Source organism: Otolemur garnettii, unplaced genomic scaffold (assembly GCF_000181295.1).
Source record: "Otolemur garnettii isolate 467f Iridium unplaced genomic scaffold, OtoGar3 scaffold00030, whole genome shotgun sequence".
NCBI classification, from domain to species: Eukaryota; Metazoa; Chordata; class Mammalia; order Primates; family Galagidae; genus Otolemur; species Otolemur garnettii.
The window spans coordinates 10,359,793-10,374,070 of record NW_003852425.1 but is presented as its reverse complement, the minus strand read 5'-3'; the positions used below and the strand labels follow the sequence as shown (position 1 = coordinate 10,374,070).

At 36.9% G+C, this 14,278-nt stretch overlaps 1 protein-coding gene and 1 pseudogene across 1 annotated transcript in view; both read left to right on the top strand.

The window, feature by feature from the left end:
- Positions 1-14,278, top strand: part of FER (FER tyrosine kinase) — a 328,727-nt gene that overhangs the window by 72,548 nt on the left and 241,901 nt on the right. Inside the window, exons 7-8 of the mRNA XM_023512721.1 lie at positions 1,674-1,811; positions 2,381-2,500. Of these exons, the coding sequence (XP_023368489.1) occupies positions 1,674-1,811; positions 2,381-2,500 (258 nt within the window). The remainder of the gene's footprint in view (positions 1-1,673; positions 1,812-2,380; positions 2,501-14,278) is intronic.
- On the top strand, positions 6,207-6,722 carry LOC100954386 (annotated as a pseudogene).

Genomic DNA, 14,278 nt, shown 5'->3' with positions numbered 1-14,278 from the left:
CCCTGCAGGAGGTGGTGGAGGAGTCTAGCGCTCTGGGCGGGCCAAGAACTGTTTATTAGAGCCATGTGTGTCCTACAGACGGAGGTGGAGGAGTTCCCCACTCCGGCTTCCAGGCTGGGAGGGAATAGATCGGCTTGCTAGTGCCGCACACATCCAACAGGTCACGATGAAGGAGTCCTCCACTCCCCCCAGCTACTCTGGTGGGGCCGAAATAAGACTGATCTGATCGCTTGCATACCCTACACTACCGCTGCCATCCCCCCACCCCCCGACTGCTCCAGGGTGCTAAACTAGGACTGATCTGGCTACTGCTGGTCTCCTGTCCACTGATTGCCCCAGTAGGCTGAACGAGGTCTAATCCGGCCACGCACACTCCCATGCAGCTGCTCCCGTTCCACTGCATGAATTTTCAATAATAGTATCTTTACTTTTTGAGGCATAGAATTGTTTCCCACAGCATATTGTTTTTACTTTGTAATGCGTTATTTTAGATTTAGCATTTTAAAAATCTAAGCATGATGATATCACTGAAATTGAATCTCATGTGACATGTACTCATTCATAAAATAGTAGTGGATTTCCCTTTTTCCCCCCTCTGTCTTTAAGGTGAATATTTGTCATCTCCACATCACAGCCTTTTACTGTATTGCTTTATACGAGTTATCTATATAGACTCATTTGCTTTAATAACATTCCGTCCTTTTAACTATGAGGTCATAACCCCAGGCATTTTGACTAAATATATATTAATTCTAAATTTCTCTGTCTCTCTTTTCTTTAAATCATGTCTGTCAGATAATTTCTCTAGTCATTTGAAACTAGCATCACCTGAAGCAGTTTAACTCTACTGTTTTACACACGAAAGAGTATTTTGCTATTTAATATAAAGTAGTTGAGCAAATGCTTTCTAATAATGGATGTTTTGTAAGGATTCCTTTTTATGAGAAATGATTGAGGAAAGGAAAAACAGCCATGCTTTATATTTATTTGGGCATGTGCAGGCTAAGCCTCTCTGTTCACATTTGCTGTTGAGGCCACTCATAACCCCTGGCGTATTTTTACAGCACAGAATTTTTAAGTAGGGATCTGTTCTTTGTGACAGAACAATTTTTTTTTCCTTTTGCATTTTTTGCATTTATTAGACCAGGTTAATCACCTTGATGACATTTTTGTGGCTGACTGGAGGTTATTAGAAGAAATTTAGATATTATTCAAAGTACAGAAACAGTTGGACTAACTATATAAAACGGCAGAGGCCCAGAGGAGCAAGAGAAGAAGCAGTGGTTCAGGCAGTAGAAAGGAACATTAGAAGAGTCAGGAGCTGATCAGACTTTCATGTTATGGAATCCTGAATTTCTGTCTGAATATTTAATCACAGAAGGTTATCAACATTGGCCCTACATTTTGAATATATCAAATACATGTTTGAAAAGGTAATGTTTTATTCTAGATCATTTGCAGTTATTATATTACATCAAATATAAATTGCTAATCTGTACATTTATATAATTCCTCCATTTGCTCTCCAGGTATATGAAATATGATGGTGCATGAAACCATCATCTATAAATACTGATATTACATTTCTTATATTTATTGTTCTGAATTCTTTTTGGGCCTGTGTTTCTCTTGATGAAACTTTAAAATGCTGTAAATTTTATTTTTGTTTCCAGAAAAGGTATATTCGATGAATACAGCCAAATAACTAGTCTTGTTACAGAGGAAATCGTGAATGTCCATAAAGAGATTCAAATGTCAGTCGAACAGATAGATCCTAGTACAGAATACAACAATTTCATAGATGTTCACAGGTATGACATTTTCATTCCTCTTTAGGACTTATGACACTATTACTTTTTCCATCATTTAATAGTTAACCAAATTAAAATAAATATTTAGGAGCTTCTTAGGACATGGGGGTATTTCAGATTTATTTGTCTGCTTTTATTTTACAGTCTTTTATCAATGATAATTAATTTGTATAATGATGTTTAAAAATTTGAGAGTTACTATTATATTATTTCTTGAATCCATATTTAATCCTTAAAATTATGTACTTTTAGTATTTATATAATAAGAATACTATGACTTTGTATTTGTACTAAACTTTATGATGCACCTAATGCATGCATCTTATTTTATACTCATAGCTGTGAAAGGAATAAATCAGATTAATATCTGCATTTTACAAATGAGGAAACTAAGTCTTTGATTATATGATTAGATCTTTGGTGCGTAGGTTTTAATTTGATTTATACTATTTTTTTTACTTTGTTAACATAATCTTAGGTAAGAACAAATATTCTGCCTTTGGCATATACTAAAATATATTATGATAGCATATTCATATTGATCAAAGTTGTTTGGTATGCTTTTCTAGAACAACAGCAGCTAAGGAACAAGAAATTGATTTCGATAGTTCCTTGTTAGAAGAAAATGAAAATCTTCAGGCAAATGAGATTATGTGGAATAATTTAACGGCAGAAAGTTTACAAGCAATGTAAGTATTTAGAAAATCTGAACAATTTAAATATTGTTGCTTTGTAGTCGTACTTTATCATATTTGAAATTACAAGGGTTTTTTTTTTTTTTTACAAGTAACAACAAGTAAATTAGTATATTTTTCTTTTAGGTCAGAGTCATGTTTTGGGAAACATTTTAATTTTGCTCTTACCGTCACTAATTGTGAATTTTGGTAATTCTTAAGATCAAAGTTTTGAGTGATGTTTCATTAATTTGCCCCACATTGGTGATATTTGTTTACATTGAAACAATGCTTTATTTGTTTCAAAATTTATTTATTTTTTAATTTATTTCATTCTCAGAATTTACTAGAAGAACCATTTTCGAAATGAGGATATTGAATGTTAAAGATAGGAGAGTCATTGATGTCAGAGTATCTTTGGAAGCATGGAAATCTTTTATTACAGCTTATTAAATCAGTTTCTTCTTCATTGTTTCTGATACATAAAATTTTAAAAGAATTTTGAGAAAGCTTGATGTGTTTTTAGTACTTTTCAAGCATGAAAGGCAATTACTAGTACGTTTTTGAATTTAGAAAACATAAAGTACTCTACTTTTGAATATTTAGCCTTTCTTCTGATTTTGTTCAGGAACGATATAAGGAAGCATTTATTAATAAGCATTGTGTTTATCATGTGTCAGAACCATGGTTAGAAAGGATTATGCCCTCCTTTCTCTTCAGTATTGAACTTATCTCACCCATTGGAATTGTACCTCAAATGACAGCCAGAAAGTCCCTATGTAATATACTTAAACAGTCTCCTTTCTATTGCTCTATACTATCTGTATAGTAATACAGATAATCAGATAAGGTGGGATGCTGGAAGTAGCTCTTCAAAAGGGATTTGGAATCTGTAAAGCTGGCCAGATAGATTAAAGACGCTAACAAATGTGTCCACCAATCACTTGTACAAAAAGAGGCTTAATAACTAGGGTGGATTGACTTTTGATGAGAGGAATGGAGGTATGGAATTACCCTACATTAGATGGTTTTTCCTAGTAGCCACATTGGGATTCGATAAAGGTGTTCTCCAGTTTTTGATTCTCTCCAAAGGAGTCTCATTTTGACTATTGTTTTGATTATTAAAATTTACAATGTCGGCTACTCCACACCAGAGAAAGTTCACACCAGGATGATTTTATATTCCAGAGGATATTTGACAACATGTAAGGACATTAGCCATAGAGGGTGCTAAACGTCCGACAGTGTACAGTACCATACCACAGCAGAGAACTATCTGGTGAAAATGTCGGTAGGGTTGGGGTTGAGAAACTCTGTCCTACATGAAAGAGTTGAATGTATGCCACAAATTGGATGTCAGAGTGTCTCAGTTGTTCTGCAATGACACATTCTAATTCTCAATTCATGTGCTGCTTGGTGAAGGACTATGAATAGATTACTCCTTTTTTTTTTTATCAATATATATGGCTAAAAAAAACTATGAAAGTTTTGAGACAGACTGTGTTGTGGTCCTTTACTTCACTTCTGAGATGCACAATGACAGACAGCATCCTTTCTGATGCTCTTGTGCAGGTTTCACCTTGCTCAACTTATTGGGTTGCTGGGAAGGCTTCATTATTTCCATCTGTGCAAATTTTACATTTCTTGATTTTTTGGGTCTCAAAACTTTCCTAATGACCCATATATTGCTCCCAAATAATTATTCATGTATTCATCAAATATGTTTATTGCATATCTCAGGTTGTAACAGTTAATATCCTCAAGGAATTTACAGTGAAATTGATCAAGTTATTATAATTAACACCAGAAAGAATGCACATGTTCACATTGGAGTATGATGTGGTAAAATTAAAATAGCTACCTATAATATGCTTGTGTAAAATTAGAGATTTTGTGGCTAACGAAGAGTTTGTTTTATTGCTTTTCAGAATATAACATCAGAAAATTAGTTATGCTCATAAATCATTGTTGTATAATTATTGTGATGAAGCAGTGGATTAAAAAATAAATTAAAGATAATAAATCTTTGATAATGTGATAGAAGATTTAATTACTTACATCTTACTGAGATAAAAATTTATCTACATTACATTGAACAGTATTTGTGTTCAGAATATGAGTTCAAGATTAAAGTTCCTCAAGAATTTTATTCTAACAAAGAGTTCTTCAGGATGTTTATTGGTACTTTGAAATAAATCTAAGGCAATGCCATTAAATCCTGTATATATTTTTTAAATATAAGAATTAGAGGGATCTTACTTTTTATTATACTACTAGTGTTTTGAAGTTAAACTAATATCTTTTATTTCCTGAAGGCATTAAAACTGCTAATTTAGTTGTTTCTTGTGTTGAAGTGAAAGAAACAGATGAACAGGTAGTTAGTTCCTGGAAAAAGAAATATAAGTGACCAACAATCCTGTGAAAAGGTTTTTTTCACTGACAATTAAAGAAATGTAAATTAAAAAGAAAGAGGCTATTTCACCTACTAAATGGGCCAAGATTAAATAATTGATTATTACCCAGTGTTGTGTAGGGTGTGGAAAAATAAGTCCTCTTATAAAGTGTTGGCACAAAGGTAAATTGGTATAACCTCTTGGGAGGATAACTTGGCAAATTATCATTCTTTCCTAAATTATCTTTGTGAAACTGGACAGATTGCTTAACTTATTTATGATGGCAATTGTATATATGACATGTGAATGATAAGGTAATAGCTTTATCCATCTGAATATGTACCACAGAGTATTATCATAATCTCATTATTCATTTATCAACTGTATTTTAAAAGGTGTGTATACATAGAGGCCTTAAGCATTCGTAGACTGTTTATTTCGTTTTTATAGGAAAAAACTTTTTGCGTGGTATCTTGACATGTCGTTGAGGGCTGTTTTTCAGCCTCTCATAACTTCTACCACTAGACATCTGAGACTGTGCACGGCATCTAACACATACTTGTAGGTTGTTTTATCTTCAGACTTAAATCTTAGGCTGTTTCCTTTGTCTCCATCATCTATAACCTCTCTCCTTTCCTAACAACTCCCTTTCTTGTCTGCCTCTATCTAGATCAACGGTTCTCAACCTGTGGGTCGTGACCCATAGGAACTGTATTAAAGGCCCACGGCATTAGGAAGGTTGAGAACCACTGGTCTAGATCTACCCTCTTTGCCAGATGCTAGAAGAGACATTATAAACTTTATTGATTTTTAATCAGTTATTAAAATTATGTGTGCAAATATTCCTTCTTATGTAGATCACTATTTTCTTCTCTTCTGTTTTATTTCAAAATATTAAGGGGGTATAAATGTTTTTGCTACATAGAGTCTCTGTATAATGCTTAATTCAGGGCTTTTGGTGTGCCTATCACCAGAATAGTGCTCATTGTACCCGATAGGTTCATTTTTTAATTTCCCACCTCCCTTCTTGGTTTCCACTGTCCTTTATATTTCTTTATGCCCATTAGCTCCCACTTTTTAGTGAAAATATACAGTGCTTAGTTTTCCATTCCTGAGATACTTCACTTAGCATAATGGCTTCAGTTCCAGCCAACGTGGAACCTGGAAAAGACATTGTTTCATTCATTTTATGAGTACCCTGTTTCCCGGAAAATAAGACCTACCCAAAAAATAAGCCCTGAAATTTGAATCTGCTTGCCGTGGTCGCTGCAATGGCTCTTCTTCTGTGCTCTCTCTTTCCCCTTTCCATCTGCTCACCTTGCTCTGCCATGCCCTGCTTGGAAGAGGCACTTGTCATGTCCTCCAGCAAGCGGCCCGAACGGAGGAGAAGGGCAGCCTCCAGCTCCACTTTGCCCAGCTCTTGGAGCACGCCATGGCCTTGTCCCGGGGTGAGGGGGATCAGCTGCAGGCTACAACCTATACAGTGCCTATGATTATACAATACTACCTATGGAGAAAGCTATTGTGAAGACAGACATTCAGATAGCTCTTCCTCCTGGGTGTTATGGAAGAGTAGTTCCATGTTCTGCTTGGCTGCAAAACACTTTATAGATGTAGGAGCTGGTGTCATAGATGAGGATTATAGAGGAAATGGTGGTGGTGTACTATTTAATTTTGGCAAAGAAAAGTTTGAAGTCAAGAAAGATGATCGGATTGCACATCTCATTTGTGAATGGATTTTTTTATCCAGAAATAGAAGTTCAAGTTTTGGATGACACTGAAAGGGGTTCAGGAGGTTTTGGTTCCACTGGAAAGAATTAAAATTTATGCCAAGAATAGAAAATGAAAAATTATACCTTTTTCTTAAAAATGAAGGAGTTTTTGCTTAAGTGTTCTGCATTTCTGTAAACTATACCTTTATCTTCAATAAAAATATTTTGTTTTCTTATGGAAAAAAAAAAAACCCAAAAATAAGCCCTAGAAGGATTTCTATGCGTTTATTAAATATAAGCCCTACCCCCATAATAAGACCTAGTGCATGCATTTTGGTGTAGAACGGTAAGAAAGACTAGAATACCTTTTATCTGCCACAGCTCCTTTCTCCGAACCATTCGCACTTGCGCGGGTGTGCAAGTGGTAACCGCAGTCACAGGCATCCTATTGCGCACGTGTGAACAGCTAGGGGAAAGGAATTCACACATGACTAGCGCTGGCCCCACCAACAAGGTTGGCTCCCCCGTCAGGTTCCAGAAGAAGATGACTTAACTGTATTTGAATAAATGTAGATTGTTGTATTATACTTAATAAAAATAAGACATCCCAGGCGGCACCTGTGGCTCAAAGGAGTAGGGCGCCAGCCCCATATGCGGGAGGTAGTGGGTTCAAACCCAGCCCCCAGCCAAGAAAAAAATGGAAACAAAAATGAAAATAAGCCCTAGTTTGTCTTCTTGAGAAAAAATAAATATAAGACAGTGTCTTATTTTCAGGGCAACAGGGTAGTACTGCATGGTATGTAAGCATGTTTGTGTGTGCATGTACATCACATGTTCTTTATCATACATACCATGTTTTCTTTATCCACTCATGAATTGATAGGCACTTAGGTCAATTCTACATCTTTGCAATTGTGAACTGTGCCATTAATGCAGTAAACATTTGAGTACAGTTCTCTTTTTAATAAAATTGCCCTCTTTTCCTTTGAGTATTCAGCAATGGAATTGTTGAATTAAATGATAGATCTGCATTTATTCCTTTGAGGAAATTCTATGCTGTTTTCCATAGTGGTTGTAATAATTGGCAGTCTCATCAGCAGTTTCTTTCCTCTGCATCCATGCTAGCATCTATTATTTTATTTTATTTACTTATTTTTAATAATGGCTATTCTGTTGGGGATAAGGTGATAACTCATGGTAGTTCTAATTTGTATTTTGATTGTGATTACTGATATTGATCATTTTTTCATATGTTTGTTGACTATCTTTCTTGAAAACTTCTTTTCATGTTTTTTGCCCACTTTTTGATAGAATTCTTGGTTTCTTTCTTGCTGATTTGTTTGAGTTCTTTGTAGATGCTTGGTATCAGTCCTTTGTTGGATGTATAGTTTGCAAATTTTTTTTGTCCCATTCTGTGGCTGTCTATCCGCACTGTAATTATTTTCATTGCTATGCAGAAGTCTTTTCATTTAATTAAGTCCCATTTATTTTTGTTATTGCTGTATTTGCATTTGTGGTCTTAGTCATAAATTCTTTGCCTTGGCTGCTATCTAGAAGAGTTTTTCTGTTTTCATCTAGACTTTTCATTATTCATGCCCTTTACTTAAGGCTTTTATCCCTCTTGAGTTGATTTTTGCATCTGGTGACAGATGGGGTTCCTGTGTCATTCTTTTGCACGTAGTTATCCAATTTTTCCAGCACGATTTATTGACTAGGGTTTCCTTTTCTCACTATATGTGTTGTCTGCTTTGTTGAAGATCAGTTAGTTGTATGTTGATGTTTTATTTCTTGGTTCTCTATTCTGTTTCAATGCTATTTTGAAAGTACATAAAAGCAGAGACATAAACCAGTTGAACAGAATAGAGCTTGGTATGATAGCTTGATATTAATTGATAATTTGAAATCTGATAATGTGATATGTCCTTGTTTTGTTCTTTTTGCTTAAGATTGATTTGTCTGTTCATGCTAGTTTTTTGATTCCAAATGAAGTGCAGAGTTATTTTTTCTAGATTTGTGAAATATGACATTGGTATTTTGATGGGGATCGTGTAAGTCATTTTTGGTAGTATGGACATTTTAACACTGTTGATTCTGCCAATCCAAAAGCAAGGGTAGGGTCTAAGCTGAGACATCTGCTGTTAGCCAGATGGGCTTTCCTTTGTAAGGTAGTTATTTTCGTCTTGTAGCTTGTAGGAATTTTTCTTGCCCAGGTTATTAATTGTTTGAAATGTCCTATTTGCTGTGAATCTTCTTGGTGTTCAGTGACTGCTCTTCATCTGGATATCTGAATCTCTAGTGATACCAGGGAAATTCTCCTCGATAATTTTCTCAAATTTATTTTCCATGCCTTTTCATTTTTTTCTTTCTTCTTGGGGACACCTATAATTTGTGTATAGGCTCGTTTAACATAGTCCTGTATTTCTCTGAGTGATTGTTCAGTCTTCTTTTTTCTGCATCTTTGACTGGGTTGGTTTGCAAACCTTGACCTTAAGCTCTGAGATTCTTTCTTCTGGTCGGTCTAGCCTGTTTTTGAAGCTTTTTGATTTATTTGTAATTCCCTAAATGACTTTTTTATTTCTTTAAATTGTGTTATATTTTTTGTTATGTTGTCTGTGTCCTCAGTGAGTTTTTCATATTTTTATTTATAACCTGAAAATATTTTTGGTTTCTTTGTGTTGGTTTTGAACTTTCTTTTCAATCTCATTCATCTGTTGTACATCTATAGTATGAATTTCATTTCTGATATTTCTGCAGTTTCCTTTTAGTTGGGGCCCATTGCTGTAGAAATATTGCAGTCCTTTTGGGATGTCAAATTAGCTTATTTTTTCATGTTGCTGTGATTCTTCTGCTGGTTTCTTCTCATCTAAAACCTCTTCTCTCAGCTCAGGGCTGAGAGGTTCATGGCCCACCTATTCTCCTTTGCTGGGAATTCTCCTACTTAATGAGAAGGAAGAGAATTTTCTGGATAACGTTTGTGTGTCCTACTCTGGAGTGTTCACCTGCTGGGAGAGGATCGATTCCTGGAGAGACTGTGTAATGCAGCTGCTGTTCTGCATTGTCCCATTTGTCTGTGGTTGTCATAGTCTAAGCCACCAGGGGATGTTGTCTGGATCCATGGGTTGGTCCCCGGGTTGCTCTTGGTAGCTCTTTGGTGTGGGTTAGGTAAGTCTCTTTCTCAGAGGCAGTTTGTGTGACCTTGGCCAGTGTTTGCCCTTGGTGGGCACCTTAACTCTCACGGAATCATAGCTGGCAGTGGAGTGGTTTGCAGAACCTTGGGGGAATCTTTGGCACATCACAGAACTGCAATACCTGGCAGGACATTTTGTGAGGCCTTGGTGCATCATGGGACCACGGAGAGTTCCTGAGTGCGGTGTGGGACCTTGGCACATGCTCTGGTGGATCATGGTACTCTAGTGGGCTCTTAGGTCAGGGGCCTTGGCCAGTTTCTGAGCAGGTCAGGCGACATAGGCTGTCACGTGGATGGGTTTTGGGATCTTTGCTGGTGCATGGGCTTGTCCCAGTACTGCAGTGGCAGGACTGGTTGTGGGACTTTCATAGACACATCACAGGATTGCAGCTGGCTGCTAGGCAGGTTTCAGGACCTCAGTGGGTACCTGGGAATGTCACAGGACCTTGCCAGGTATCTTGGCTCTTGGTGGGACCTTGGTGGGTCCCTTTGCATGCTGCAGAAACTTGGCTGCCACCTGGGTACCTCATAGGACAACAACCAGTTGTGAGGCAGATCATTGGACATTGGTGGACACTTGGGCATTTTGTAGGACGTTGGTGGTGCTTGGGTGTGTGATGGCCATAGCTAGTGTCAGGGTGCCTTTGGCAAGTGCCGGACAGGTGGGGGCCATTTTGTAGGACCTTGGTGGTGCCTGGGTGTGTGATGGCCATAGCTAGTGTCAGGGTGCCTTTGGCAAGTGCCAGACAGGTGGGGGGGCTTTAACTGGTGTCTAGGTGGGTCTCTTTGCCATGGCTTAAGGCTGCTAACAGATAAGCCTGTTGGGCCTCAGCTGCTTGGCCTCCTATTGTCAGTGGTTTGGGGAGACGTGATGCCCTTTCAGGAAATCGCAGTGGCTGGTTCTTTTCTTCTGCCCAGGTCTGACTGTGACAGCTGCTGCCATGCTACTCAGGTGGCAGAAGCAGTGCTGTTGAGCTGGTGAGATGGTGGCAGCAGAAGCTGATGGCTGGTGGGTGTCTGCCTCACCCAGATGCCTGGGAGGTGACCAGAAAGGGGATGTGGTGGGTGGGTGCATGGTACCTGGTAGCAGTGCCTGTAAAAATCCCCCCCCCCCACCAACCTGCTCCTTCCCTGGCCTGACAGTGGTAGTGGGGAGACAGACACAGTGGAGCTGACTCCTCTGCACACTGGGCTCTCTGGGCCTGAGAGTGCAGAGTGGTGTCTATTGCAGTGACCTGTGACCAGAATATGGCGGGACCCCACTGTCTGGTGCAGTGCTTCTGCAGTGTCCAAACAGCACCTTGACCAGTTTGGAAGCCTGCTTCTCCCACCCCAGTTTTAAAGATTTCAGGTCCCATAAAGCCTGGATGAACTCCAGCTATAGTAAAGAACTAAAAATAAGCTAAATATCCATGAACAAATAGCCTTATTAAATAATATTACATGCAAGCAGTAAAACACTGTATATCATTAGAAAGATTTAATATATGTTAAGAAAAGAAGGTGATGCCAAAGAATAGGCTTGGTACAACCAGCACTCACATGAAGAAAACTATTTATACGTATGTATAAGCCTGTACATACATTCCAGAACAATACATAAACTTTTTTCATGAGTTAACCCTGGAAAGTAGTAATGGGGTCTATAAAATAAAGAAAGGAAAATTTTGATTTTCATTAAATACCCTTTTGTAAGATTTTGCAAATTTTATCATCACATGCTTTAGTTAATTTCTAAAGATTTAATTGTGTTTAAAGATATGAAAACCTAAAACACTTATTGTGGCTGAAAATAAATTTTCTGTATTCTTGAACCATTAGCTATCATTATCTGAATCAAATATATGTAACACTCTTATAGGAACTCAACATTATGACTTGACAAACACACCATCTTTTATTTCTTACATGTAATTTCCAATGTTGTCACTTTATTGACGTGAGTTAATTGAAAAACAAATGGATCAAGGATTATAGCTTCCTGAAGTAACTTTTCTGACATATCTTTTTCTCTATTACTGCAACATAAATTGAAAAAATAAGTTATTTCCTGCCATCTTCCTTAAAATATCAATATAATTGCAGCTGCATAGTATTGTAAAAATGACTTTTCATACCATTACACATCGTAAGAAAAGATTAAACAGAAGATGGCTTCTAATCAACCAAGCAAAAATTATGAGTTTTTGTTAAATATATTCACCTCCTAGTATACCTAGCTTGCTGCCTACCTAATAAAGAAGAGTAGGTTGGTTAATAACTTAATAACCAACCTACTCTTCTTCCAAAGTAAAAAATCCACCTGCTTTCCTCCATAGAGCTTCTATGTTTCTCTTTGTCAAATTGTTTTCCTAACATGTCATCTACCTTCTAATATAGTACTCTTTTCTAAATCTTTCCAAATCATTCACTTTAAAAGTATTCCCTGATATAGGCTGAGAAAATTCTAACACTGTCTGTGTTCAACCAGAAACCAAACTTGAGATAAACTATAATTGAAAATAGCCCAAACCAGACTTTGTAAAACCTAGGTTCTGTTTAAAAGGTGAGGGAATACTGCAGTATTTGACACCGCACTGAAAACAAAGTTGATTCAGATAGTTGAATAGGGTAAATTGGTACCATCCTCTACACCAGGAGTCAACAAACATTTCCTACAAAAAGTCCAGTGAGAAAATATTTTAGATTTTGCCACCAAGAGGCAAAATCAAAGATATCATGTAGGTATTAATACAAAGAAAGAGAAAACAAATATTCACAAATTTTTTTTTGGCAAATTTAGAATATAATAATAATAATTAGGTATAATTTATTAAGATACCAATCCAATAATGAGAAGAACGGAAAGTTTTTGAGGATGATAATATTCCTCTTAATTGGAGTTCAAAGTTAGTACTTATCAAAAACAACTGTAAATATTTACCTGTTAATGAGATTTTATGTATTTCATCTTTGTCAATGTCTTTTTACGCAGCTTCCGATATCAATCCATGAGCATATGATTTTAAATAGGTATATTCAGCACTTAGCAGGCAGAGTGCTGCTGCATAATAAACACAGTGCTTTGCCATCTAAATCAATAGCAAAATAATTCACACTCTGCTGTGCCTTACAAGTTTGACATTCGAAATCCATTTTCTTGTTTTGACATCATCGACATGACTGATAATAAATGCTACAGTACACTGATATGTGTGGCACTCAAAATGCCATTGAGTTATAACTGTGTCGTTGTGATTTGTACCGTGTGAAGTAATAGTGTGAAGCAGTGAGGGTGCCACATAGTCTCTGTCATAACTGCTCTACCCTGCAGTGGGAGCAGGAAATCACCCATAGACAACAGGTAAAAGAAAGAGCATGGCTGTGTTCCAATAAAACTTTATTTATGTACTCTGATATTTAAACTTCACATCATTTTCATGTGCCACAATGTATAATTCTTCTTTATTTTCAATCATTAAAAAATATAAACAGCATGTGTAGCTCAAGGACAGCACAAAAATAGGCAGCAAGCAAATTTGCCTCCAGGCTACTCATGCTCTGCAAGATCCCCAAAAGTTAACTTTTCCAAATAGATGGTGACCATTCTCCAATCAAGAAATTCCATTACAAAAGCTAAATATGCTCTGACTTACAAATTTTGTGAATGTTCTGAGAAACATCAGGAGTGAGGTAGGGCTTTAGATTATAAGACTATATTTTACACAATCACAGAATTCCTATTATTTTAGAATGTCTGCTATCTGTAATTTACCATACTTAAACTATTACTGTGTTGATTCATAACTCTGTTTAGCTTGCCACAGATCATAGATACCTTATTTATCTAAAATGACCAGAAATACACAAAAGACACTTAAATAAATTCTCTCTCTCTCTTTTTTTTTTTTTTTTTTTTTTTTTTTGAGACAGAGTGTCATTATGTCATCCTCGGTAGAGTGCTATGGTGTCATAGTTCACAGCAACCTCAAACTTGGGCTCAAACAATTCTCTTGCCTCAGCCTCCCAAGTAGCTGGGACTACATGTGCCCGCTACAATGCCTGGCTATTTTAAATTTTTTTTTGTAGTTTTTGGCCAGGGCTGGGTTTGAACCTGCCACCTCCAGCATATGGGGCTGGCGCCGCCCTACTCCTTTGAGCCACAGGCGCCTGGGCTATTTTTAAAGGTGAGGTTTCACTTTGGCTCAAGCTGGTCTCAAACTCCCGATCTAATTTACCCATCTTGGCCTCCCAGAGTGCTAAGATTATAGGTATGAACTACCAGGCCTGGCCCAAATATATTCTTCTAATGTTCAAAATTTTATAGACTTGATTTTTTCAAATTATATGATGAATTAAAATTACTGACTCCCAAATTACTCAATTAAATAGTTATTAGAAGATGGAGAACTAGAAACAGCCTACACTCATCACTCTCAAAGAAGAGGATCAAAGGTTATAGGTCGAGGTTCACCTTGGATCGGCCATACCTGAGAGAACAATGTGAATTATCAGAGAAGCC